Source organism: Felis catus, chromosome C2 (assembly GCF_018350175.1).
Source record: "Felis catus isolate Fca126 chromosome C2, F.catus_Fca126_mat1.0, whole genome shotgun sequence".
Lineage (NCBI taxonomy): Eukaryota > Metazoa > Chordata > Mammalia > Carnivora > Felidae > Felis > Felis catus.
In genome coordinates this window covers 128,096,271-128,122,644 of record NC_058376.1, presented here as the reverse complement: position 1 = coordinate 128,122,644, position 26,374 = coordinate 128,096,271, and the positions used below count along the sequence as shown (strand labels likewise).

Here is a 26,374-nt window from a genome sequence, read left to right as displayed (position 1 = left end):
CCCGCATAAAAGGAGGGCTAGAGAGGGAAGGAGAGAGAGAGAGAGAGGGAGAATCCCAAGCAGGCTGTGTGCTGTCAGCTCAGAACCTGATGCAGGGCTCAAATTCACAAACCCCGAGATCATGACCTGAGCTGAAACCGAGAGTCAGATGCTTAACTGGCTGAGCCACCCAGGTACGCCAATATCACCTTTTTATAATATCTGTTTTTTTTAAAAAAATAAAGGTATACTTTTCCTCTGATGTGTGTGACCCCTGATTACTTCCTCTCATTTTGTGAGGGGCTTTGTTGTTAGTGTCCTTCTGGGACACAGAACTGGTTCACAGGAATGCAACAATAAGGTATGATTTCTATCATATGGGAAGGCTGTCAGTAGCATTCAGATCATTGTAAGTCATTTTCTTGTAGTCTGAAATGTATTTGGTCCTAATATTTCTTGAAGGGATATTCCTGGACTGCTTCTACACCCATCCTAAGAAGTGGCTGCATTTTCTCATTGTTATTTGTTATTGTATGTTTTCATTCACATTCTTAAGTTTGTAAGTTGGAATGTTAGAACTTGAAAAATGAATTTTCTCCTGACTGATTGTTTTTGCTTTCCCAGTTGCCAAGACAAAGGGGATTTGGCGATGGAGGCTTTGTTGGAAGGAATGCAAAATCAGGGACATGAAGGGTAAGATTGCTTTTGACCTTAAGCTCCTCACTGAGTTTAAAAAGCGTATCCAAGTTATCCCTCTATTTTGTGCTTTGGCTACAGAAGCAAAAGTGCTGAGCAAAAGCCCAGTTGATCCGTGTCATGTTTGTGGACGGCATCTCTCTTTGGGGTGTTGGCCTCATCTCAGTAGTGAAGCCAGTGAAGCTGGCTACTTGTTTTCATCCCCCTCTAAATTTTCTCCTCCCCAGAAGCAAACGTAGAAGTTCAGCAGTTTTGTACACTAAGAACAAATGCTTAAAAAAGTGTTTAAGCCTTAGTGATGATAGCTGTCTGTGGCCATTCCTGGACACCTGTTTGAACCCAGTGCACCTATCTATGTTTACTTATTTTTCTGCCTCTGTAATATCCGGCACCTCCTGTAACTGTGAAGGATGTCAACAAGTTTACAATAATAAGGTCGGCTGCAGGAAGTTTCTAATAATAAGGCGGGAAGAAATCATTGAAATAAACCTGGCTCAACGATGAGTTTCTTGAAACAGCTCTTAAAATTGTATTATCACCTTCCCACTAGCCTACTCACTTCCAAGGCTTTTTATTTTGGTTAGCTAAGAATGTGACAAGCTCGCCTGGATTCTTCCTGATAGCTCTCCTAAAACATTACAGAAGAGCTACTTGTTGGTCATGGAAGCCCTGCTCACAAGCCAGACTTAAACATCATCTCGTGTTTGAACAAACGATTTAGGCTTTAGGGTTGGCTATGAGAGGAAGACAGAACATGCAGTGGAGTAAGTAATCATCTTAATATGAACATTAAAAGGAAAAGCTCGGAAGCCTTTTCTTTGCTTCTAATAATTTCTTTACTGACACTGTTCCACCTCAGGTGGGTTTATGTCTGCTACGTTTTTACATGTGAAGGATAAGTCATGGGCATATGATCTTATTTACAGGGGATTTTTGACATCCTGTGAAGCAGAACTACAAGAGCTCATGAAACAGATTGACATAATGGTAGCTCATAAAAAATCTGAATGGGAAGGGCAGACACATGCTCTTGAAACTTGCTTGGGCATCCGTGAACAAGAACTGAAGGCTCTTAGGGGTCAGTTGGACATGAAACACAATGAGGTAAAGCCGTTGATTCACTCCTCTTTTTGATATTTTGACCTTGGCTTTTGTATTAAATATATTTCTAAAATATTTGTTGAAGAAAGCATTTGTGTGTTGTTTCTGTATTACTTCAATGGTTTCTTTTAGAAGAAAAATTCATTGTGAAAACATGTAAGAATATTAATATTTATTTCAAGGATCATGTTACTTTGGTCACATAGAGCATATAACCTCTTAAAGAATGTGCAAAGGGTGTTACACGATCTTTGTATAACTGTCATCCTATTACATGTTTGTATTATCATTCACCGAGTTTAGCGAACGTTGTTTTTGCCCTCATTGTATGACTAGTGTAAAAAAGTTAAGCCCAGAATTCAATAATTTGCCTCTCTGGGTTCCATTTAAAAAATCCAGAAAAACTTAAAGGTTTTTTTTCTCTGCCCTTGTTGAAAATTAGGGGAAGAGAAAGGAAAGAGGAAAATAAAAATTCCTTGCAATCCCACCACCACTAGTTATTGGTGATTTTGGGGGAAAGTTTTATAATGTTTGTTGATTGACTTCCATAGTTTAGCTGGTACAGTAAAAAGAAGAACATTAAATATTAGAAAGGAAGCAGAAAGCACTTCTAGGCCCAAGAAATGCCTATAATGTCTCGCATGAGTGTCAATCTGAGAAGGATTGCAAAAGTTGTAGGAAGGGCCTGGCCCCAACCCTGACTCTGATGAATTTTCCCACCAGCAGGATCACCCACGTATGAGTGCTGTTACTCTGTTTATTCAGGAACACTCCCGTGAGGGTATACACTGAGATTGAGATGCTTTTTTTTTTTTTTTTTAATGTTTATTTATTTTGAGAGAGAGAGAGAGAGAGAGAGAGCATGCATGTGAGTGGGGAAGGAGCAGAGAGGGGGGGAGAGAGAATCCCAAGCAGGCTCCATGCTGTCAGCACAGACCCCCAATGTGGGGCTCAACCCCATGAACTGCAAGATTGCAACCTGAGCTGAAATCCAGAGTTGGATGCTCAGCCACCTGAGCCACCCAGGTGCTCCAAGATTATGATTCTTTTGATGACAATTATCAAAAGTATTTTAGAAATGTTTCACGTAACAAGGAAAGAATTAGGCTTGTTATTAAGTGGTTTATGCTTGTCAAGGGAGTCTGTCAGTGGTTGGCCGTTTGCACTTTGGGTCAGAGCGGTACAGAGTAATATTGGCCGTGTCAAATTCAGTTTTCTGTGAAAGCCATTTGCTAAGCTAGAATGTGTTTTAAAATTTGGTAGAACTTTGAGAATGTATTTTAAAATTACACTTAATGCAAACACGTAGAAGGTGGTGGAAAAGTATATGGGATGGTAATTGTATTTGATTTTTTTAAACACTGTAATTTAGGTAGGGTCAATGCTCCTTGTCTGGTAAGCTACTTTAGCTACCACGTCTTTATTTCTCCTAGGGCAAAACAAAAGTAGTTTTGTTTAGTAAGTTAAATTGATTGTGGTTTCCTAGCTAAGAAAATCACTGTATGTACACATAGGTATCTAAGTCGTTTATTTTGTGAGAAACCCATTAAAGAAATTCCTATGTGTGTGATTTTGAGAATATTTAGTCACTCTGAGGCTGTTTAAACTTATTCCTGTAGCTTAGTTTTGATGTCAAGGGCATTATTGCCGTTACTTAGTACCTCAAAAAGAAATTAAAGGGATTGAATGGATAGGTTCCATGGTAAGGATTTGAAGATTACAATTCTGGCCTGGGGACATAAAAGAAATTTAGAATTGTAGCTGTCTGGTCAATTTACTGCTTCATTGATTGGGCTGCTGAAAGTTGATTAAGTTTCTAGAAGTAAAGTGCTTTTACCAAATGCTAGTAATGAGAATCTATCCCATAGAGTTCGTCTGTGAAATTGTGTTGGTATTAACGTGTTTATAATCTGCTTTGATATAAGAGTTAGAAAATAGGACTTTAAGTTTTTGTCATTCTTATTTGTTTGAAAGTTACAGGCTTAGAAGCAGCCCTATGGTATGAACAAGTGCTACCCAAATGACAGGTGCGTAGTGAGATACAAAACTTTCACCAGAATGGACATCAGCACGTTGCATCATTTACTTCTTAGAACGTTTTGCTACATAAAAAATGCGAGTTACACTAAACAGTGTGTTTGGTGACATAATTGCTTCACATTCTGCCTCAAGCTCCTTATCTTGTGCTGGATTGCTGTAGTGACCAGCTCCAGCCTGTGTGCACATGCGTGGTACTTGGAGGAATACTAGTATAAACAATTCATTTTGTGAGTGCTTTATGTGTTTTCTGATTACACTGTTGGGATTGGGTTGTTTGTTTTCTTAAATTTATTTATTTTTATTATTTTTATTTTTATTTAAGAGAGAGTGTGGGCAAGCTTGGGAGGGGGCAGAGGGAGACAGAATCTTAAGCAGACTCCACACTCAGTGTGGAACCTGATGTGGGGCTCAATCCCATGAACCTGGAATCATGACCTGAGCTGAAATCAAGAGTTGGAGGCTCAACTGACTGAGCCACCCAGGTGTCCTGGGATTGGGTTGCTGTTTTGGTTTTGGTTTTGGTTTTTAATTTTATTTAAATCCAAGTTAGTTAATATATAGCATAATAATGGTTTCAGGAGTAGAATTTAGTGATTTATACCTTACATATAACATCCAGTGTTCATCCCAACAAGTGCCTTCCTTAATGACCAACACCCATTTAGTATATCCCCCCACCCACCAACCCTCCAGCAACCCTCAATTCTCTATAGTTAAGAGTCTCTTATGGTTTGCCTCCCTCCCTCTTGTTTGTAACTATTTTTTCCCCTTCCCTTCCCCCATGGTCTTCTGTTAAGTTTCTCAAGTTCCACATATGAGTGAAAACATATGATATCTGTCTCTCTGACTGACTTATTTCACTCAGTGTAATACCCTCCAGTTCCATCCATGTTGCTGCAAATGGTAGGATTTCATTCTTTCTCATTGCCAAGTAGTATTCCATTGTATATATAAACCACATCTTTATTTATTCATTAGTCGATGGACATTTGGGTTCTTTCCATAATTTGGCTATTGTTGATAATACTGCTGTAAACATCAGGGTGCGTGTGCCCTGTCAAATCACCATTTTTTTATTGTTTGGATAAATGCCTATTGTAATTGCTGGGTGTAGGGTAGCTCTATGTTTAATTTTTTGAGGAACCTCCATACTGTTTTCCAGAGTGGCAGCACCAGTTTGCATTCTCACCAGCAGTGCAAAATGTTCCCCTTTCTCTGCATCCTTGCTAACACCTGTTGTTTCCTGAGTTGTTAATTTTAGCCATTCTGACAGGTGTAAGGTGGTGTCTCATCGTGGTTTTGATTTGTATTTCCCTGATGATGAGTGATGTTGAGCATCTTTTCATGTCTCTGTTAGCCATCTGGATGTCTTTGGAAAAGTATCTGTTCATGTCTTCTGCCTATTTCTTGACTGGATTATTTGATTTTTGGGTGTTGAGTTTGATAAGTTCTTTATAGATTTTAGATAATAACCCTTTATCAGATTTGTCATTGGCAGATATCTTCTCCCATTCCGTCTGTTGCCTTTTAGTTTTGTTGATTGTTTCCTTTGCTGTGCAGAAGCTTTTTATCTTGATCAGGTCCCAATAGTTCATTTTTGCTTTTATTTCCCTTGACTCTGGAGACATGTGTAGTAATAAGTTGCTACAGCTGAAATCAAAGAAGTTGTTGCCTGTATTCTTCTCTAGGACTTTGATGGTTTCCTGTCTCACATTTAGGTCTTTCATCCATTTTGAGTTTATTTTTGTGTATGGTATAAGAATGTGGTCCAGGTTCATTCTTCTGCATGTCGCTGTCCAGTTTTCCCAACATCATTTGCTGAAGAGATTGTCTTTTTTCCATTGTATAATCTTTCCTTCTTTGTCAAAGATTAGTTGGCCATACATTTGTGGGTCCATTTCTGGGTTGTTTATTCTGTTCCATTGATCTATGTGTCTGTTTTTGTGCCAGTCCCATACTGTCTTGATGATTTCAGCTTTGTAATACAGCTTGAAGTCTGGAATTGTGATGCCTTTGGCTATTTGGGGTCTTTTGTGGTTCCATACAAATTTTAGATTGTTCTAGCTCTGTGAAGAATGCTGGTAATGCAACCAGGGGTTGCATTGAATGTGTAGATTGGTTTGGGTCATATAGACATTTTAACAATATTTGTTCTTCTGATCCATGAGCATGGAATGTTTTTCCATTCCATTATTTCTTCTTCAATTTCTTTCATAAGCTTTCTATAATTTTCAGTGTACAGATCTTTTACTTCTTTGATTAGGTTTGTTCCTAGATATTTCATGGTTTTTGGTGCAATTGTAAATGGGATTGATTCCTTGATTTCTTTTTTGCTGCTTCATTATTGGTGTATAAAAATGTAACTGATTTCTATATGTTGATTTTATATCCTGTGACTTTTCTTAATTCATGTATCAGTTCTAGCAGTTTTTTGGTGGAATCTTTCAGATTTTCCATGTATTATATTGTCTGTGAAGAGTGAAAGTTTAACTTCTTCCTTGCTGACTTGGATGCCTTTTATTTCTTTTTGTTGTCTAATTGCTGAGGCTAGGACTTCCAACACTATGTTGAACAACAGTGGTGAGAGTGGACATCCCTGTCATGTTCTTGACCTTAGGAGGAAAGCTCTTAGTTTTTCCCCACTGAGGACGATATTAGCTGTGGGTCTTTTGTATATGGCCTTTATGATCTTGAGGTATGATCCTTCTATCCCTACTTTCTTGAGGGTTTTTATGAAGAAATGATGCTGTATTTTGTCAGATGGTTTTTCTGCATCCGTTGAAAGGAGCATGTGGTTCTTTTTCTTTTATTAATGTGATGTATTATGTTGATTGATTTGCAGATATTGAACCACCCCTGCATCCCAGGGATAAATCCTACTTGATTTTAATATGTTGTTGGATCCAGTTTGCTAGTATCTTGTTGAGAGTTTTTGCATCCATGTTCATCAGGGAAATTGGTCTGTAATTTTCCTGTTTAGTGGGGTCTTTGTCTGGTTTTGGAATCAAGGTAATGCTGGTCTCATAGAATGTGTTTGGAAATTTTTCTTCCATTTCTGTTTTTTGGACCAGCTTCAGAAGAATAGGTATTAAAACTCTTCTTTACATGTTTGGTAGAATTCCCCTGGGAAGCCATCTGAATATATCTGTTAAGTCCATCTGATCCATTGTGTCATTCAAAGTCATTGCTTCCTTGTTGATTTTGCTTAGATGATCTGCCCATTGTTGTAAATGGGATGTTAAAGTCCCCTACTATTATGGTATTATTATCAACGAGTTTCTTTATGTTTGTGATTAATTGATTTATATATGTGGGTGTTTCAAGTTGGAGGCATAAATATTTACAATTGTTAGATCTTCTTGGTGGACAGATCCCTTAATTATGATATAATGCCCTTCTTCATCTCTTGTTACATCTTTGTTTTAAAATCTAGTTTGTCTGATATATGTATGACTACTCTGGCTTTCTTTTGATATCCATTAGCATGATAGATGGCTACTTTCAACCTGCAGTGTCTTTAGGTCTAAAATGAGTCTCTTTTAGGCTTTTTTTTTTTAATGTTTATTTATTTTGAGAGAGCATGAGTAGGGGAGAGAGAAGAGATTGAGAGAACGAGAGAGAGAATCCCAGCACCGAGGCTGACATGGTGCTCAGTTCCACAGACCATGAGATCATGACCTAAACCAAAATCGAGTCAGACGCATAGCCAACTGAGCCACTGAGGCCTGTGGATTGGTTTTAACGGCCATTTCTGCTAGTGTTACCTCCTGACACCATGCAGTGCAGGTTGACCTAATGAAACAAACAAGTAAGGAATTTGGAGTCCTGGCTGTGCCTCTTTCCAGCTGATTGGCCTTGGACAAATATTCTAACTTCTCTGAGCCTGTTTAATCATGTGTAAAATTGGAACATAATGCTTATGTCCCAGGGTTGTTGTGAAGAGTGAGTTACTATTTAAGAAATCTCTTTGAAAACTTCCAATTGTATCTAAAACGATCCGTTATTTCAGTTTTTTCTTCTGTCATCCATAGTGACAGTTTCAAACCTTGGCTCCCATTTCCCTGCCTAATGCCATCCCTTCTCAGCATTTAACCTCTTTTTTTCCTCTAAGAAATTGAAATATTGTTGAGTGCCCATTATGAACAAGACCCCTGGTGCATAAATAAAAGTAAACAGTCTTTTCTTCACATTTAGTATTTATGCTTGCCACATGTAGTAAGTAAAAAGAAAAATGGTTCTGCAAGGTTGGTAAGAAAAAACAGTAATCACCTGGCTTACCCCTCTGAAGCTGGAATTCTGGCTGCTCGGAAGCATTCATTTCAATGCCTTTAAGTCTTTTGGTATTCTCCCCATGTTTCCAAGTAACATTTGATACTGATTTTTTTTTTTAATTTTCAGTTTTAGCTATTTATCTAATGACTTGTTATCATGAAATATAAGGGTTTTTCTCTTTTACATACAATTTCCATCCCCTCATCCTGCCAGGATTGTATATCTTAATTTTTGGTTAGATCAGTATTTCATATTTACATCATTAAGATGGTAGACATTATTCACATCTGAGACAGATAGTCTAATGGTAAGCATATTTCTTACATAATTTTTTGTTTTCCTGGGAATTAATAATTATCTCATTTTCATTTACTTTTTAAAAATGTACCTACCACTGATTCTTCCCAAACTCTCTGACCCAAGTGTAAGTCTTCTCTGTGTGTTCAGACGTATCAGGTAATTTATTTATTTTTTTTCTTTTTTGTGAAGATGTCTTTAGTGGAACTTGTCATTCTCGAATAAGGATAAGCAACGCTGTAGGCTAGCTGGAGAGCTGTCATTTTGGGAACTCCCTTCACCAGTATTCTAGAGTTTCTTATGCTTTTCTCCTTTTTGTCTTTGTATTCTGTCATATTCTTTATTAGTTTATTTCTTCATTTTTGGTAGAACATACTTTTGAGATCTTCTATGTCTAAAATAACCATAGTCTCTTTTTATGTCAGATTGAGAGTTTTATCAGCTGTAGAATTCTGCTTTCAAAGTAAATTTTATACAGGATGTTTTTAGTTAAATATGAATCTTTTAGGCTTTAGCATCTGATAATGATAGACTGGTTAATTTTGACCAGCCCACCCACTGAGAATAAGTAGGTAAGTTAGATTAAAAAAAAAAAAAAAAAAGGTCTGCTTGAAGTAGAGTGCTAAACAAGCTGGTGAAGAATTTACCAGGCCAGGATCTGGGCTAAACCAGAGGTTGAGGCAGGAGCCCAGGGTTGGGGCAGTTATTAGCTGGACCTAGAGAAGGTAGCTTAGAGGGTAGAGACTGAATGGGGTTTTTGATAACTTCAAGGAGCTAAGAGAATAAAAGATTTGGTGTCCAAAGCAGCTGTGAACCCCTCCTTACTGTGGGTTGGGACCTCAAAAGGCAGCACCCTAGGAGGAAGGATGGGCTGGATATAAAACAGGCCCTCTTGAAATTGTCACTCAGCCACAGACATTTAGATCTCTGAAACAGTTTAAGGTGACCCTAGAGTGCTTCTGTCCCTAGGCATCTCCAAAGTTCTAAGCCTTCCAGGAACCTGGAAGAAGCAAACTTAATTTTTTTCCAGAGGGAAAAAACCCCACTGTTCTGGGGCTTGAATTATTTCTTCAAATAATTTTTGCAAATACAGTGCCTGATACCCACTCAGAAAGTGACCCCCGACACACAAGAAGATACGCAACAAAAATGCGAAAAAGCAGAAGCGACAGAAGATAGACACAGATACATGGCAAATCTAGATATTGGGCAAATACCATGCTCCAACTTTGCAATAGCTGTGTTCACTATGGTCAGGGAGGTAAAAGATAAGATTGAGCACTTCAAGAAAGAATTGAAAACTCTTCATATAAAATTTTTCATATAAAAAATGAAATGAGGGGAAATTATAATATTGAAAAGTAAAATAACTCAAATTAAGGCCTTAAAGATTAAGAGATAATTAAGAGAGCTTGGATATAGGACAGAAGAAAATGTTTAGAATAAAGCACGGGCAAATGATGGAAAATATAGAGGGAAGATAAGAGAAAGAGGATGCAGTGAGAAAGTTTAATATGAGTGTTTTTGGAATCCCTGGAGGAGAAGAAAAGAGTATGAATGAGCAGAAGCAATATTTGAAGATAAATTAACCAAATGTGAGGAAGGCCATGTATTTATGAAGTCAGAGAATCTCAAAGCAAGATAATAAAAGGGTTAGTAAAAAAATATTTACCTATGTTGAAAGCTAAAGACAAAGAGGAAGTCTGAAAGCAATCAGAGAGAAAAAAAAAAGATTATTTAACAAGAAAAAAAGATTATCTATAAACAGCTCTGAACAGCTGACTTGTCAGCTAAAACAGTGAAAGCCGGAAGACAATAGAGTGATCCTTACAAAGAAATGACTGTTCTCCCTTGCCAAACCAAAATCTATATCCAGAGTAAAGATGACATAAAGATATTTCAAATCAATAAAAATTGAGAGAATTTGTCATTGACAGACCAGCGCCAAGGAAATACTAAATGTTCTTCAGGCAGATGGAAAATGATCTCAGTTGGAGTTGAGCAGATAAGGAAGAAATGAAAGACAACAGTAAATATGTGGGTAAATCTAAATGAACAGTGACTGTATGTAACAACAGTAGCCTTTTCAGTTTTACATATATGTGTAATTATGATGGCATTTAAGTCTGGTTGGGGGATAAATGGAATTAAAATATTTCTGTAGTCCTTGGGTTGCCTGGGCATTGGTAAAATGACTAACACTGGATTTGTTAAGTTGCAGACCTATGTTTTAATCTCGAGAGAACTATTAAAAGTATATATTGATATATTAATAGAGTATATATTTTCCAAGCTACTAGAGAGAGAATAATGAAATGATTAGAAGTTACCATTTCCAAAGAAGGCAGGAAAGGAGAGAAAAAGGATCATAGTGCTTATTAAGTACACATTGTACTTAATAAATGATAGATTTAAGGTTTCCCTGCTATCTGAGGGTTCACCTTACACCACTTCTGCTTTTCAAAAGACTTAAGGTAGTACCTGTCTTTGCTAACTGAAAAAGCTGAAGAGGATTTTTACTTTTATGAAGTGATCGTTGCTTCTTTGCTTTATGCCATCTTGGCTTGTGAACACAGGTTTCATAGGAAGGCTTTCAGATAGTGGGGGGATCCTTGCAGGTCCATTAAATGTAATTGCATAAAATGGCCTAATTAAAAGACACAAATTGTCCAACTGGATACAAATAATTAAACTCAATTATTTGGTGTTTATAAAGATGCCCCAAAATTGAATTGTTCTTAAAAGAATTTTGTTTCTGTTTTTTTTAATTCAGATAAAACATTATATTGATTTCAGGTGTACAATGTAACGATTCAGTAGTTATATATATTCTGAAGTGATCACCACAATAAGTCTAGCTAACATGTGTCACCATACGTGCTTACAAAATTTTTGTGTTTGTGATGAGAACTTTTTTCCCCCAAAGATTTAGATGCCTCTATTTTCTTCTTTATTGATACTGCCTATTAGGATATGAATCTCTGAGGTATTTGGTGATCAGTATTTTTATCTTATTTTATTTTAAATTAATACATACAATATTATATTAGTTGTAGGTATACAACATAACGATCTACACATTACAAAATGCTCACCATGGTAAGTGTAGTTACCATCTGTCACCATACAAAGTTATTATAGTATTATTCACTATATTCTCTATGCTGTACTTTTCATCCTTCTGGTTTATTTTATAATTGTAAGTTTGTAGCTCTTAATTCCCTTCGCCGATTTTGCCCATCCCCCTGCCTTCCTCACCTGGCAACTACCAGTTCTCTATATTTATGAATTTGTTTGTTTTGTTTTGTTTTGTTTTTTAGATTCCACATATAAATGGGTGATGAGAACTTTTAAGATGTAATTGTTTTGTTTGCTTTTTTTTTTGAATGTTTATTTATTTTTGAAAGAGGGAGAGAGAGAAAAAGCACAAGTGGGGTAGGGGCAGAGAAAGGGAGAGAGAATCCCAAGCAGGCTCCGTACTTTCAGCGTGGAGCCCGATGTGGGGCTCAGACCCACGAACCGTGAGAACATGATCTGAGCTGAAGTTGGATGCTTAACCAACTAAGCCACCCAGGCGCCCCTGTTTACTTTGTTTTTTAACTTAATATATTGTGATTATTACCTCCTGTTCCCCATTCTCCCTCTCCCTCCTCACTAATTAATAGATGAAATTCTAACTGGTTATGGAGAGATGTAGAGAGAGACTGATGGGTATTGGTGGAGGTGAGGGCTGATAACTAGCTGTGGCTGGTATCAAGCCATTGAAAAATGGTTGGGATAATGCCCTTACTCTGGTTGCTGGAACTGATTTCTTTGAAGTGGGGTAAATGGTAAAGCAGGTTCAAGCCTCCTACTGTCTTTCCATCTAACATGACTATTCTGCACTTTGATTTCTATAACTTTTTCTTGAAGTCTTACTAATTTTTGTTCAATATTCTTAGTTTCCAAGGTTTTTACAACCTTGTATCTCTTAATTTTTTCATGAGTTTTTTTAAATAAAAAATGTTGGGGAGAATAAGTCAAACAGAGCAAGTTTTCATGTAAATCTAGAAATTTTAGAAAGGTTCTGTTTTCTATTTTTTGTCAGTGTTATGGATTTTTAAGTAATTAGATGTTTGATTTCCTGAGAAGTGGGGTATTACCATATACAGTTGAGAACTTGTTTTTATGGGTAAGTGCAAAGGTTATTTCCTATTTTAAGGTTTCAAGGATATTGTTTCAATGCCAATAATGAAAAATACTACACCTTTTGGCTTCTAGGTTGTAATGTTGCGTCAACAAGTAGAAGAACATGAAAAAGTTAAACAAGAGATGGCCATGGACTATAAGCAGGAGTTAAAGAAACTACATGAAGAAGTAAGATTTTAATTATATTATGTGTTGCATAATTCTCTCTTTAACCCTTAGAATTTTGTTAACGGGCCTGTTTGGACTTCATAAAACGAGAAGTGTATATATTCTCTGGGAGGTATAGGGTTAGAAATTTATTTCTTTGTTTTTAAATTCAGGCATAGAGTCTTGTCTGATTATATGTTTGGTGCTATCTAAACAGGGATTCTAAAATGTGTTTCTCAGTTGAGTACCTGAAAGAAATAAAGCCGTTTTTGTATAATACTATAAAATATTGATACCAAGAACTTACGTAAAAAAATTTAATGTTTGAGTTAAATCAGCTAGATTTTAAATAATGGAGAATCCAAAGTTTTCAAAAGCATTTTGGGATAAATAAGAAAAGTAAAAATTGTAGCAACTCAATGTTGCTAATTAACTCAATGTTGAGTTAAATCAGCTAGATTTTAAATAATGAAGAATCCAAAGTTTTCAAAAGCATTTTGGGATAAATAACAAAAGTAAAAATGGTAGCAACTCAATGTTATTCTTCAGATTAAGAAAAAACAACAACAACCTGCTTTTATTTTTATTTAATTCCAAAGCATTCCTCTCCTGCTTACTGAGTATCAGTGTTCCACAGGAGAATGACTCAAGAACCACAGGTCTAGAGAAAAGAAAAAAGAATTTTTATTTACTGCTTTCATCATGGGTGTGGTTTATGGGGTCCTTAAGTGCAAGGCTATTGTAATAAAAATTAAAGTTTTGTTTAAAAAATATTTTTCCCTTGATTTTTTCTTTGATGCAATATTTTTCTGTTCTAGTGTTTATTTTTTATATGCAAGTTTGAGTCGTTTGTATTTAATTTGCAAATCTAACACACTCAGTCTATTTTCAATAGTCCTGTTTAGCACTGCTCTTGCTTTCATAATACCAATTTGTTCCACCATGACTGTTTACAAATTCTTAAATTTTAAGTCTAGAAATAACTGTGTCTACAGTTAGGCAGACTGAAAAGAAGCTATGAAAGACTACAGAAAAAGCATATAAGGGACTTCAGAGGAAACACCAAAAATCACAGGGAAGATCGATCTGAAATTGAGAGGTTAACTGGAAAAATAGAGGTATGTTCATGGTAATAATTTCTTCATAGTGGTTGGCAGACTTCCTGTAGGAAGGTGCTCTTTCTAGAAATGGTACTAGTTCTGAACCTGGTTTTCTGCCGTCTCCAGGACTGGCGTGGAGCTATTTCAGAGGTACATCCTGTCATCACCTGGTCTTCTGTGGCTAATGGGGTTATTACCTATCAGTAGTTTCCAGTGGGGCACTACCACCCTTTGAGGGCATTTGGAAATGTACGGACACATTACTTTGGTTGTCCAAATGACTGGGAGTGAAACTGGTGTTTAGGGGACAGGGACTAGGGATTCTAAACATGCCCGGGGCCACACTACATAGGAAGGGTTACTGTCCCCAAAATGCCAATATTGAGAAACATTGACCACCAGTCACTACCAGTCCTCCATGGGCAGTGTCCTTGTCTTATTTACCACCTAATAGAATAGGGGTTAGTAAATGTTGAAAGTACTTGGCTTTTTGTACAGAGTACTGTCCATATCAGATTGCTTATCCTCAGTTCCCATTTAGATGTAGTAAGCCATTTACTCCCTTCTTTGCTAACTTTCTTTTTATTAAGGCAGAGTAACTCTGGTTATTGTGTATGTTGATTTCCAGAGGACCTAAGGGAGGTGGTGAGTTAACACTGCCAAGAGTGAAGGAAGAAACAGCATGAGGCTGTCACTCTTTTCCGTGGTATCTGCCTCTCCCCTCCTCTGTCTATGCCATTGGTCCTCCAGTGTACCAAGAATCACCAGAGTCCTCTTTAGGCTGTCAGAGATTCTGCACCAGTAGTATGATGTGGGGCCTAGGAATCTGCATTTTATCTAGCTCCCCTGGGTGTTTGTAATTTGAGAAGTATTGTTCAACATCTCTCTATGATTAGTTACAATTTTCTCAGAGCATCTGTCACCCACAAATACCATTATTACTATTTAGAATTGTAATTTCTATACTTAGTGTTCTTTTACATCATAATATTTTTCTACATTCGAGGAGCCTAGACTCAGAGGACTATGCAGATACTGCTTCCTTTCTAGGCATCTTCAGTGATACCTGAGGTTTTCTCCCCAGACTCCTCATCTTCCTCTTGTTCCTCATTACCACTTCCTGGCCATTCTCTTTTCTACCTTAAGACCCCATCTTTGATCTTCATGTCTTCAGCCTGTATCCCCTACCAGTATACATACAACCAAAGTCGTCATCTTCTGATCCTTGGGTTATTTCCCTAGCTTAGAGCTTTCAGCTTCCAGGACACTGTCACTGTCTCCAACAACACACTTACCATAATTCTTAAAGGTTTCAGTATCTACAAGGATGATACTTATATGACTCTGGTCTTTGAATTCCTTGTTGTTCTTTCCTCCATGGACATATTGATCTCCTCCTTATCTCATCCACCCATTCCCGCTACTGTTCCTTAGGTATCGTCATGACCAAACTTGCAACCCTCCTGGAATCACATTTTTAAGCATTTCATTCTTTGACTACCATCCTTCTCTTTTTAGCTCGCTTCCTCTAGTCCCTTGACTCTCAATAGTCACTTGATCCCATCCCCAAGTGATTGAACTCTGCCACCTTTTCACTGCTGCATACCTATCTCATGCCTTCATGTGTCAGTCATTACCCAGCTTCAATTCCATGGTAACATTCCTTATATTCCCCTTCAGCTCCTGTATCCCTCTCTTACTTCATCATATTTGCTTGGCAAAACCATAACTCTAGTTAAATCCAGCTTTCTGCCCAGTCTCTACTTGCCATGTGTGGTAGACCGTGGCTGGAGAAAAACGTAATCATGCTGACTGGCCTCATTTTAAATTCATGGTCACTTCCTCAAATAAGTCCCAGTGCTACCCAGAAACATACTATATTTCCCTTCACTCTGCTACTTTCCATAATGACTATTTCATACTTTGTCTTTTCTCAAACTTTCAACACTTTTTTCCACATTCTTATATTTGGGTGATGATCTTGCTTTCCATTTCATTGAGAAAATAGAAGCAATAAGAAGAGATTTTCACAGACTTCTGACACTATATCTTCCCACCTATTTGCATCTGTGCCCATATACTTTGCCTTCTTGCTGGTGGAACTGCCCATACTCTCCCCGATCCTTACCCAAGACATGGCTCCAGCGATTCTTCTCTCTTCTGCATCCTCCCTTCCTTCATACTGGATATTTCCACCACCATCCAGATTTCTCCCCTCTTAAATCCTCTTTTGACCTCTCTTTCTCTGGATGCTGCCCCATTTTTTTCTTCACTTTTTAAAAATGTTTGTTTTTGAGAGAGAGGTCAAGCAGGGTAGGGGCAGAGACAGAGGGAGACACAGAATCTGAAGCAGGCTTCAGGCTCTGAGCTGTAAGCACAGAGCCCAACACGGGGCTCGAACTTTTGAAATCATCTATGACCTGAGCTGAAGTCAGATGCTTAACTGACTGAGCCACCCAGGCACCCATTTTCCTTCATTTTATAACTAAACTACTTTAGGCATCTGTACTGGTCTCCAGTTCCTCATTGTCCATTTTTCTTGCACTCGCTCAATAAGGCTTTTGCCCCCTCAGCTCTGCAGAAGCTATTTACTTGGAGGTCACCAATGACTTGTACCTGAAAATAGTTCCTTGATTTGACTTAGAGAACAGCCATACTTTCCTGGGCTTTCTCCTACCTTGTTAACCAGTCCTCTCAATCTCTTTTGATCCCCAACCTTTTACCATTGGAATACCCTAGGGTAGTGTCATTGGACCTCTTCTTTTTTCTATCCATGCTCCCTCCCTTGGTGATATCATCCAGTCTTGTAGTTTTTAGCACTGTATATATGTTGATAATTCCCACTTTTATATATCCAGCCTTGACCTGTCCTTTTTGCTACAGAATAATTTTTCCAACTGCCTGTTTCAGCTATTTCACATCTCCACCTTGATACCTAAAGCTGTGTCACACTTCATACTGGTTTTCTCTTCCCCATCTACCAACACCATTCCTGTTTCAGTTAATGGCAACTCCATTCCTCAACTTTTCAAGCCTAAAACCTTGGAGTCACCCTCGACTTCTCTTTTCTCCACACAGCAGCCAGAATGATTCTGTTGTAATTATGTCAAATCATGTCCTCTCCTCTACAAAAAACCTCCTAGTAGCATCTCTCAAAAGCTGAAGTGATTCTGATGACCTACACAGTCTTGCTCCTTGTTAACTGACCTTTCTCTACCTACTTTTCCTTTTACTCCATTCAAGCCATACCTCGTTGCTTGCCCTTAAACATACCAGGACATTTCTACCAGTTCAACCTTTGTACTTGCCTTTCCATCTTCCCAGAATAGTATGACTTCATCCCTATCTCCCTGGGAATTTAAATGTTACTCAGTCTGGCCGTCCTTTTTTTAATATTGCAACTCCCAACTCTGAGCACTGTGTGCTCCATTTTCTCTAAAATAGGTATTATCATGTAATGTATTATACGGTGAATGTGTTGTCTATTGCCAATTGAATGGGGCTAGGATTTTGTTTGTTTTTGTTAACTGTTGTATCCCCAATCCCTAGAATAGCCCCTGGCATATATAGGAGAATGAATGAATGAGTGAATGAATGATTATCAGAAAGCTGGTTAACTGTGATTACCCCCAAGTTAGCATGAGACTTCTGGAGTTGAGGGTCCTAGAGAACAGTGATAGAAATCCCTTTGATTTTCATAACTCATAATTTCATATTTTATATGATCATAAATCATATTTTCATAATCATATTTTCATAAATATTGGGCTCATCTTCTTTGTTGTTCATGCAACTTGTAGTGACCCATCATTAATTTTGACTGTTCCACTTTGGGTTACAAATACCTGTTAAAATTTAGTACAGATCTCCCATTGTTATTCAAGTTCTTGCAGTTGTTCTGTTGAGACGGTAAAAATCTGGATATCAAAGGGTATTCTGCTTTAGGAATCTATTTGGTTCCTGAATTTCAGATACTGAGAAGAATTGGGCTACGGAGGGACTCACCTGAAAATTTATTTGATCTGTTCAGTTTCTGTGTTTGGATATCAAGAATTGGTAGCAGGATCTCCTCATAATCATATTTTGAAATTTTAGTTCTCTTCAGTTCAGTTTTCTGAAGAACATCACAAAAAATGATAACAACCTTTAGGTGGCAGCAAATCTGTGAAAACCATCGTGGACCCAGTATTCAGCATCTGTGCTTCATACTCTTCACCATTAGGGTGTTAAATTTAGAGAGACAGATCTCCAGAGGCTCAGTATGTCAGGAATTTAGTGTTGCTCTCCAGTTCTATCAGCTAAGTGAGTAATGGAGCTCCTGCTGGGGAGTAAGGTGTGTGTATACCCAGGGACGAGGGGAAAAATTAAAGTAAGAATGAATCTGGGAAGCATGACAGTAAGGAGAAGCACTTAGAAGTTAAGTACCTTAATTGCCTCTTCAGGAATTTCGTCAGAAATCACTGGACTGGGAGAAGCAACGCCTGATTTATCAGCAACAGGTATCTTCTCTGGAAGCACAGAGGAAGGCTTTGGCAGAACAATCAGAGATAATTCAGGTAGGTTTAAACCATTTTAAAAAAAGAGGCGAAGTCTTGATGACATTGGCACTAGCTGAACGCAGTACACGGGTGCTCTCTCATATCTGCTCACGTCTTCGTGTCACATGCTCCTTTGCCTGCTCCCTCCCTCCCTTGTGCTCTCTTGCCCTCTCACTCTGTGGCTGTCTGGTTCTCCTGCTCACTACACGCTCACGTTCACGTCATTCTCCTGATCTTGGTCTTCCCTTTTTCTCCCCCTCTGTCCTTCCCCTTCTCCCTCTCTCTACCTCTGTTCTTTCTGTTTTCTTTTCCATTTCTTTGGTGTTTGGTTGTTTCTGGCTCTTGCCTTGGCTCCACTTCTGTGTCTCGCTCGGTTTCTGATAGCTGGGGTACCTTGGCTGAGATGCCTCCGCCAGGGAGCCTCAGATCGGCGGCTGTTTGCATACAGATACTAAGAGATTCATACTGCACTGATGTGCATACCAACTAAAAGTATCTTTGTGGTGACAGATACTTTTTAGAACTGTAGGAAAAACCTTTTTTTAAGTGAACTGGTGGCTTAAGCAGAACTAAAAAATTGCTACCTAATTTGGGGATATTGCTTCTTAGAATACACTCATTTTGTATGCTTTTCCAATTAAAAACCAAGAACATAAAAGGAAATGAACATAGAGGGGAGTAAATATTTGTGACCATTCATTGTGTGCCAGACAGAGTCTCAGTGCTTCTTCTAGAAGCAGTTATCTGGAATATATTGTTTTGTGTTATCTCTTTCATTTGATAATCTGTCAAGGTTGGTAGTTATCTCTGTCTTACAGAATAAGGGAATTACTGGAGAAATTACAAGAGCTGAAGGAAAACCTTAAAAAAATATATTAAAAAAAAAGTCTGCATTATTTTCTACTTTAAGTCTCAGTAATGTTTTGGCTTTTAATCATTCCCCTGAAATAACAGCTGGCTGATAAAGTACCATGAATGCTGTGCTGTGAGTAACTCTGGTCAGGTGGCACGAGGGGCCTCCAGCAACCTCAAGGAGGAAAATTATTTACTAGGCTGCAGCAAGCTATGCAGTCAGAGTGGGCCAATAAAATCCTGGATGTCTAGACCAGAGTTTTTTTTTTTACCTGAATGCTAAAGCACTGTGCAAACATAAATAGTTATAAGATATTGTTAAATTCTTTTTTTTTAATGTTTATTTATTTTTGAGGGAGACAGAGCTCCTCCAGGGGAGGAGCAGAGAGATAGGGAGACACAGAATCAGAAGAGGCTCCAGGCTCCGAGCTGGCAGCACAGAGCCTGACACAGGGCTCGAACCCACAAACTGCGAGATCATGACCTGAGCTGAAGTTGGACATTTAACCGACTGAGCCACCCAGGTGCCCCTATTATATTCTAATTGTAACCTTCAGGTTGAAAAAAAAAAAAAAAGGAATCACGTCCTACTTTTTAGTTCTCAATTACTCATCTGTGGAGTGTGCTTACTATTGATTGCAAATCCTTTTTTCAAATTACTATTGTGATTACTCTGCATAATTAAACCTCATTGTTGGTAAAAGTGAGATTTTTATTTACCATAATTCAGCTAGGCTAGAAGAAAAAGCCTTTAAAACAAGCCAGCACTTGTTTTCCCTACTAAGGGTGTTTGAATTATTCTTCTGATACTCTGCCTGTTTAACTCAAAAAATGTTACTGATAATATATTTCTCTTTCTTCCTTAGCAAGCTAAACAAAATTAAATCTTCATGTGATTCAGGAGCGTCATTAAAAAAAAAGAAACTTTTAAATGAATTTCTGTATAGTTGTTACCCAACATTAGATGGTTACCATCATTTTGCCAGTCTTTTTTTTTTAATTGTGGTAGAAAACACTTTAAAATTTACCATGTTAATGATTTTAAAGGGTATGGTATAGTAATGTTAACTATATGCATAGAGTTGTGTAACAGGTCTCTAAAACTTTTCTCACTTACAAAACTAGGCTCTGTACCCATTGAACAACAGCCCATTTTGCTAGTCTTATTTCATCCTTCTCTACTTTTTTATCTTTGGCTGGAATATTGCAAAGCAAATTACAGAAATTGTCATATTTCCCCCCAGATAAGGACTTTAAAAAATTATAATATACTAGTACTACATTAACAGAATAAATGATCTATTAACATAATTTAATGCTTACTCTATTCGGACTTCCCCGGTTGTCTGAAGTTATGTCTTTTTACAGTTGGATGTTTAAATTGGAATCCAGTCAAGGTTGACACATTACATTTTGGCGATATGTGAATCACCATTGAACAATAATGGGAGAAAATCTGGGTGATTGGATAAATGGATATCACATCTACACTTCCCCAAGTTTTTAAAAACTCTTGATGTAGACTTTTATCCATTTTTTAACATTTAAAAGTGGAGTTCATAGTAACTTCTCAATCTTTGAGTCATTTATTTGTTCAAGTTCTTTCTTCTGGTCAGCTATTAAAGTTACATAATACATGTTCATTTTAGAAAAATGAGAAAATGTGGATGACATGAGAAGTAAATAAAATAACCCATAATTCTGTCCTTTAGAGAGTTAGTTACCATGATTTACATGTTGGTATAAATTTCTTCCAACTTTTACTATGCTTATCTGCAGTTATATACTGCAGTCATGTACCTTTAGTAGGAAAACATTGTTATGTGTATGTGGGAATATGTATCCTTGGTTTTTAGATTCCACATATAAGTGAAATCATACAGTTTTTGTCTTTCTGTCTGACTTATTTCACTTAGCATAATGGTCTCTAGGTCCATTCCTGTTGTCACAGTGGTAAGATTTCATTTTTTTTTTATGACAGAGTAATATTGCATTAGAATAGAATATGAATATGTATGCACACACCCCACATCTTCTTTACCTGTTTATCTATTAATGGACACTTAGGTTGTTTCCATGTCTTGGCTGTTACAAGCAGTGCTGCAGTGAACATAAGGGTACATACATCTCTTTGAGTTGATATTTTTGTTTTCTTCAGCTAAAGACCCAGGAGTGGAATTACTGGATCCTATGGCAATTCTATTTTTAATTTTTTGAGGAGCCCTCAGACTTTTTTCTGTAGTGGCTGCACCAATTTATATTCCCACCAGCATTGTATAACGTCTCCCTTTTCTCCACTCAGTAATACTTGTCATTTTGATACTAGCCACTCTGACAGGTGTAATGTGATACTTCATTATGATTTTGATTTGCATTTCTCTGATGATGAGTGATGTGTAGCATCTTTTCATGTGCCTGTTGGCCATCTGTATGTCTTTGGAAAAATGACTACTCGTTTTTTATTTTATTTTATTTTACTTTTTTTTTATTTTATTTTCCTCTGCCCATTTTAAAATCAGGTTTGGTTTTTTGATATTAAGTTGTGTAAGTTCTTTATATATTTTGGATTTTAACTCCTTATCATATGTATGACTTGCAAGTATCTTCTCCCATTCAGCAGATTGCCTGTTTGTTTTGTTTATGGTTTCTTTTATTGTGGAAAATGTTTTTAGCTTGATGTAATTCCATTTGTATATTTTAGCTTTTGTTGCCCTTGCCACAGGAGACTGGTCCAACAAAATATTGCTAAGACTGATGTCAGAGCTTACTGCCTGTGTTTTCTTCGAGGAGTTTTATGGTTTCACTTTTTATGTACAAGTCTTTAATCTATTTTGAATTTTTGTATGAAGTGTAAGATAGTGGTCCAGTTTCATTCTTGTGCATGTAGCTGTCTAGTTTTCCCATCATTTGTTGAAGAGACTGTTTTTCCCCTTTGTATGTTCTTGTCTCCTTTGTCATAGATTAATTGACCAAATAAGCATGGGTTTGCTTCTGGTTTCTATTCTGTTCCATTGCTATATGTGTCTGTTTTCATACCTGTATCTTACTGCATTAGTTACTATAGCTTCGTAGTATAGTTTGAAATTAGGGGCCATGATACCTCCTGCTTTGTTCTTCTTTCTTAAGATTGCTTTGGATACTTGGCATCTTTTGTAGTTCCATAGAAATATTAGGATTCTTTGTTATAGTTCTATGAAAAATGCCATTGATATTTTGATGGGGATTGCATTGAATTTATAGATTGCTTTGGGTAGTATAGACATTTTAATTCTTTTAATTTATGAGCATGGAATATATCTTTCTATTTATGTTGTTTTCAGTTTCTTTCATCAATGTCTTATGGTTTTCAGTGTACAGATCTTTCACCTTATTGATTAAATTTATTCCTAGGTGTTTTATTCTTTTTGATGCAATTGTAATTGCAATTATTTTTGCAGTGGCATTTTTCTGATAGCTCATTATTAGTGTGCACAAATACACTACTATGTTAGTATGTTAGTTTTGTATCCTACAGCTTTACTGAATTCATTTATTAGTTCTAGCGGGTTTTTCTGTAGTCTTTAGGGCTTTCATTATGTAGTGTCATGCTATCTGCAAATTGTGACAATTTTACTTTTTCCTTTCCAATTTTGATGGCCTTTTATTTCTTTTTCTTGCCTAGTCACTGTGGCTAGGACTTCTAACACTATGTTGAATAAAAGTGGTGAGAGTGGGCATCCTTGTCTTATTCCTGATCTTAGAGGAAAAGCTTTCAGCTTTTTACTGTTAAGTAGGTTAGCTGTGGATTTGTCATTTATGCCCTTTATTATGTTGAGATATGTTTCCTGTATATCCACTTTATTAGGAGTTTTTATCATAATGGATATTGAATTGTCAAATGCTTTTTCTGCAACTGTTGAGATGATCCTGTGATTTTTATCTTTCATTTTGTGGTGTCTCACGTTGATTGGTTTGTGGGTATTGAACCATCCTTATGTTCCAGGAATAAATCCCATTTGATCATGATATATGATCCTTTTAATGTATTGTTGAATTCAGTTTGCTAATATTCTATTGAGGATTTTTGCATCTGTGTTCATCAGGGATGTTGACTTGTAAATTTCTCTTTTTTTGTGGTGTCTTTGGTTTTGATATTAGGGTAATTAATGCTGGCCTCATAAAATGAATTTGGAAGCATTCCTTACTCTTCAGTATTTTGGAATAATTTGAGAAGGGTAGATGCTAACTCTTGTTTAAATGTTTTGTAGAATTCACCTATAAAGCCTTCTAGTTTTGGACTTTTGTATTTTGGGAGTTTTAAAATTACTGCTTCAATTTCATTACTTGTAGTTGGTCTATCCAGATTTTCTATTTATGTGTGACTTAGTCTTGGAAGGTTGTGTGTTTCTAGGAATTTATCCATTCTAGGTTTTCCAGTTTGTTGGCTTGTAATTGTTTGTGGTAGCCTTTTATGATCCTTTGTATTTTCTGTGGTGTCATTTGTAACTCTTTTATTTATTTTGTCCTTCTCTCTCTTTTGTTTTTTTTCTTATGAATATGGCTGGAGGTTTATCAGTTTTGCTTATCTTTTCAAAGAACCAGTTTTTAGTTTCATTGCTCTTTTCTGTTTTAAGTCTCTATTTCATTTATTTCCTCTGACCTTTATTATTTCTTCCTTCTACTAACTTTAGGCTTTGTTCTTCTTTTCCTAGTTCCTTTATGCATAAAGTTAGATTGTTCATTTGAGATTTTTGTTTCTTGACTTAGGCCTCTATCTTTAAGAACTTCCCTCTTAAAACTACTTTTGATACATTGTTTCCATTTTCATTTGTTTCAAGGTATTTTTTTCTTTCAATTTTGTTGTTGTTGTTGTTGTTGTTGACCTATTGTTTATAGCGTGTTGTTTAGTCTCCAGGTGTTTGTGTTTTTTCCAATTTTCTTCTTGCAGTCAATTTCTATTTTCATATTATTGGGGTCAGAAAAGATGCTTCATATGATTTCAATCTTATTGAATTTATTGTGGTTTGTTTTGTGGCTTAACATGTGGTCTGTCCTGGAGAATGTTCCATGTACACTCGAGAAGAGTGTATTTTGTAGTTTTTGGATGACATGTTTCGTTTATGTCTGTTAAATCCATCTGGTCTAATGTGTCCTTTAAAGCCAGTGTTTACTTACTGGTTTTCTGTCTGGCTAGTCTATTCATTCAGGTAGGGTGTTAAAGTCATCTACTATTTATTATATTACTGTCAGTTCTCTCTTTATGTCATTTAATCTTTTCCTTATTATGTAGGTGCACTAAGCATTTTATAATACAATATTTTATTTAACTTTCACGCTTAAGCTTTTCCTTTTTAAATATGACAAATCAACAAATGTATAGTAATAATGATTGCAAAGGAGTCCAGTCTACTATTAAATGTACCATAATTTACGTAACCAATCCCTAATTATAGAACATGTAGTTTTTTTACTTTTTCACTCTTGTAAATAGTGCTTGGTTGAATGTCTTTATATAAACATCTAGGAGAGTATGTCCATTTATATTCTTAAGAAATGGCCCTAGAAGTGAAATTGCTGCATCCGTGTAGTTGTCTTAAAGATTTTAATATATATTGGCAAAGTACTCTCTAAAGTTTTGTTGATACAGACTTTCACCAGCAGTGTTTGAGACTGTCCATTTCCTCACACTTTACCAATGTTGGGCACTATTATTTCTTTTAATTTCCCCTACTTCTAGACTTGTCTTTGCCAATCTTATAGGTGAAAAAATATGGTATCTGATTATTTGTTTTTAATTTGCATTTCTTTAATTATGAATTAGGTTGAGCATTTTTTCATGTACTTGCAGGCATTTCCAGTTTTTGTAAATGTTTTATGTCCTCTGCCCATTTTTCTTTTAGTATATTTATATTTTACTATTTTGAAATAGCTCTTCATACATTACCTATATTATTAGCCCTTAGCCGTTTTGTTGCAATTGTGGATATTTTCCTATTTGACCTTAATTTTTGCCTAATAGTTTTTTTTGGAAATACAGTTGTTTCATAAACAATTATTTAGAATTGCTTAGTTCTATTAATTTTTTCTTTAGGGTTTCTGTCTTTGGTGTCATACTATAAAGCCTTATCTAAGCCAAGATTTCTTCTGCTTTATAATTTCTTTTTTATATATTTGATCTGAAAATTATTTTGTGACATGGTATTTGATACGCTAATTTTTTTTTTCTAAATGGTTATCCACATAATTTATTGACTGTTAGATTTTGAGAACTTGACAGAATGAATCTAAAATTGATGTGGAAAAATAAATGAATGGTACTAGGCAACATTTTTTAAAAAGAGGGTGATGTTCTATCAAATATTAAAAAATACAGTTGCTAAACAACATGACATTAGATACAATGATAGAATGATGGTTATATTTGCATAGGAAAAGATCCATTTAGTCACTGAAACATAAGGTTATTTCTGTGTGGAAGGCAAGCAATCACCGGCTGCTTTCTCTCTTGCCCATATACAAGTGTTGCAAGGAGATATTAAGGGAAATCTTAGAGAACATTAATAACATTAAAAAAATTAAAATATTAAACCAGCACAGAATATAAAATATTTAGCCCATAAATGGTATGTGAGAAAAATAGAGGCTGCATTAAATATATATGTTTTCCTTTTGAAATATTTAGATGAGCTGTATGATATTGTACGAGTCAGTTCTAAATCCACTTTTCAATTATGTATGTGTGAGTATAAATGTAATATTTTTTAAAGCATCATATTTCTCTCACAACTTACAAAGAAAAGATGATCCTAACTCAAATGTTAATCCGTTGTCTAGGGAGAATTATCCGAGTTAATTAAATTGGCTCAGACCTACTGTTTTAAAGTTTGTGGTGACATAGACACGACAGTGATAAGAAGGTGTTACTGGGAGCGGTTCTCTTAATGGGCTCGTCAAGCTGCTACTTGGTGGAAATGCCGCAAGGCTGTGGCTGCGCTGACACGTTTGGAGTTGACACTGATGGGGAGGTTGGTGAAGATGGATCCCGCCGTGGCCATAGCTTCATACTGGGATCCTTTGGAAAATAAAAGGCCCTTGTTTCCCATGACACTGTTCTCAGGAATCTTGGCGGTCTGGGAGAGCCACACCCTTGAAGCACCAGGATTACAGACCCCAACCCAGCGAAGG

The 26,374-nt window shown here is 36.6% G+C and overlaps 1 protein-coding gene across 9 annotated transcripts in view; it reads left to right on the top strand.

Moving 5' to 3' along the window:
- The window catches only part of CEP63 (centrosomal protein 63), a 66,847-nt gene that overhangs the window by 9,388 nt on the left and 31,085 nt on the right, over positions 1–26,374 (top strand). For all 9 annotated transcript variants that reach the window (XM_045037564.1, XM_045037566.1, XM_023260543.2 and 6 more), the window contains 5 exons: positions 604–672; positions 1,602–1,779; positions 12,646–12,741; positions 13,716–13,838; positions 18,263–18,376. In XM_045037564.1, the coding sequence (XP_044893499.1) occupies positions 629–672; positions 1,602–1,779; positions 12,646–12,741; positions 13,716–13,838; positions 18,263–18,376 (555 nt within the window). In that variant the 5' untranslated portion in view covers positions 604–628. The remainder of the gene's footprint in view (positions 1–603; positions 673–1,601; positions 1,780–12,645; positions 12,742–13,715; positions 13,839–18,262; positions 18,377–26,374) is intronic.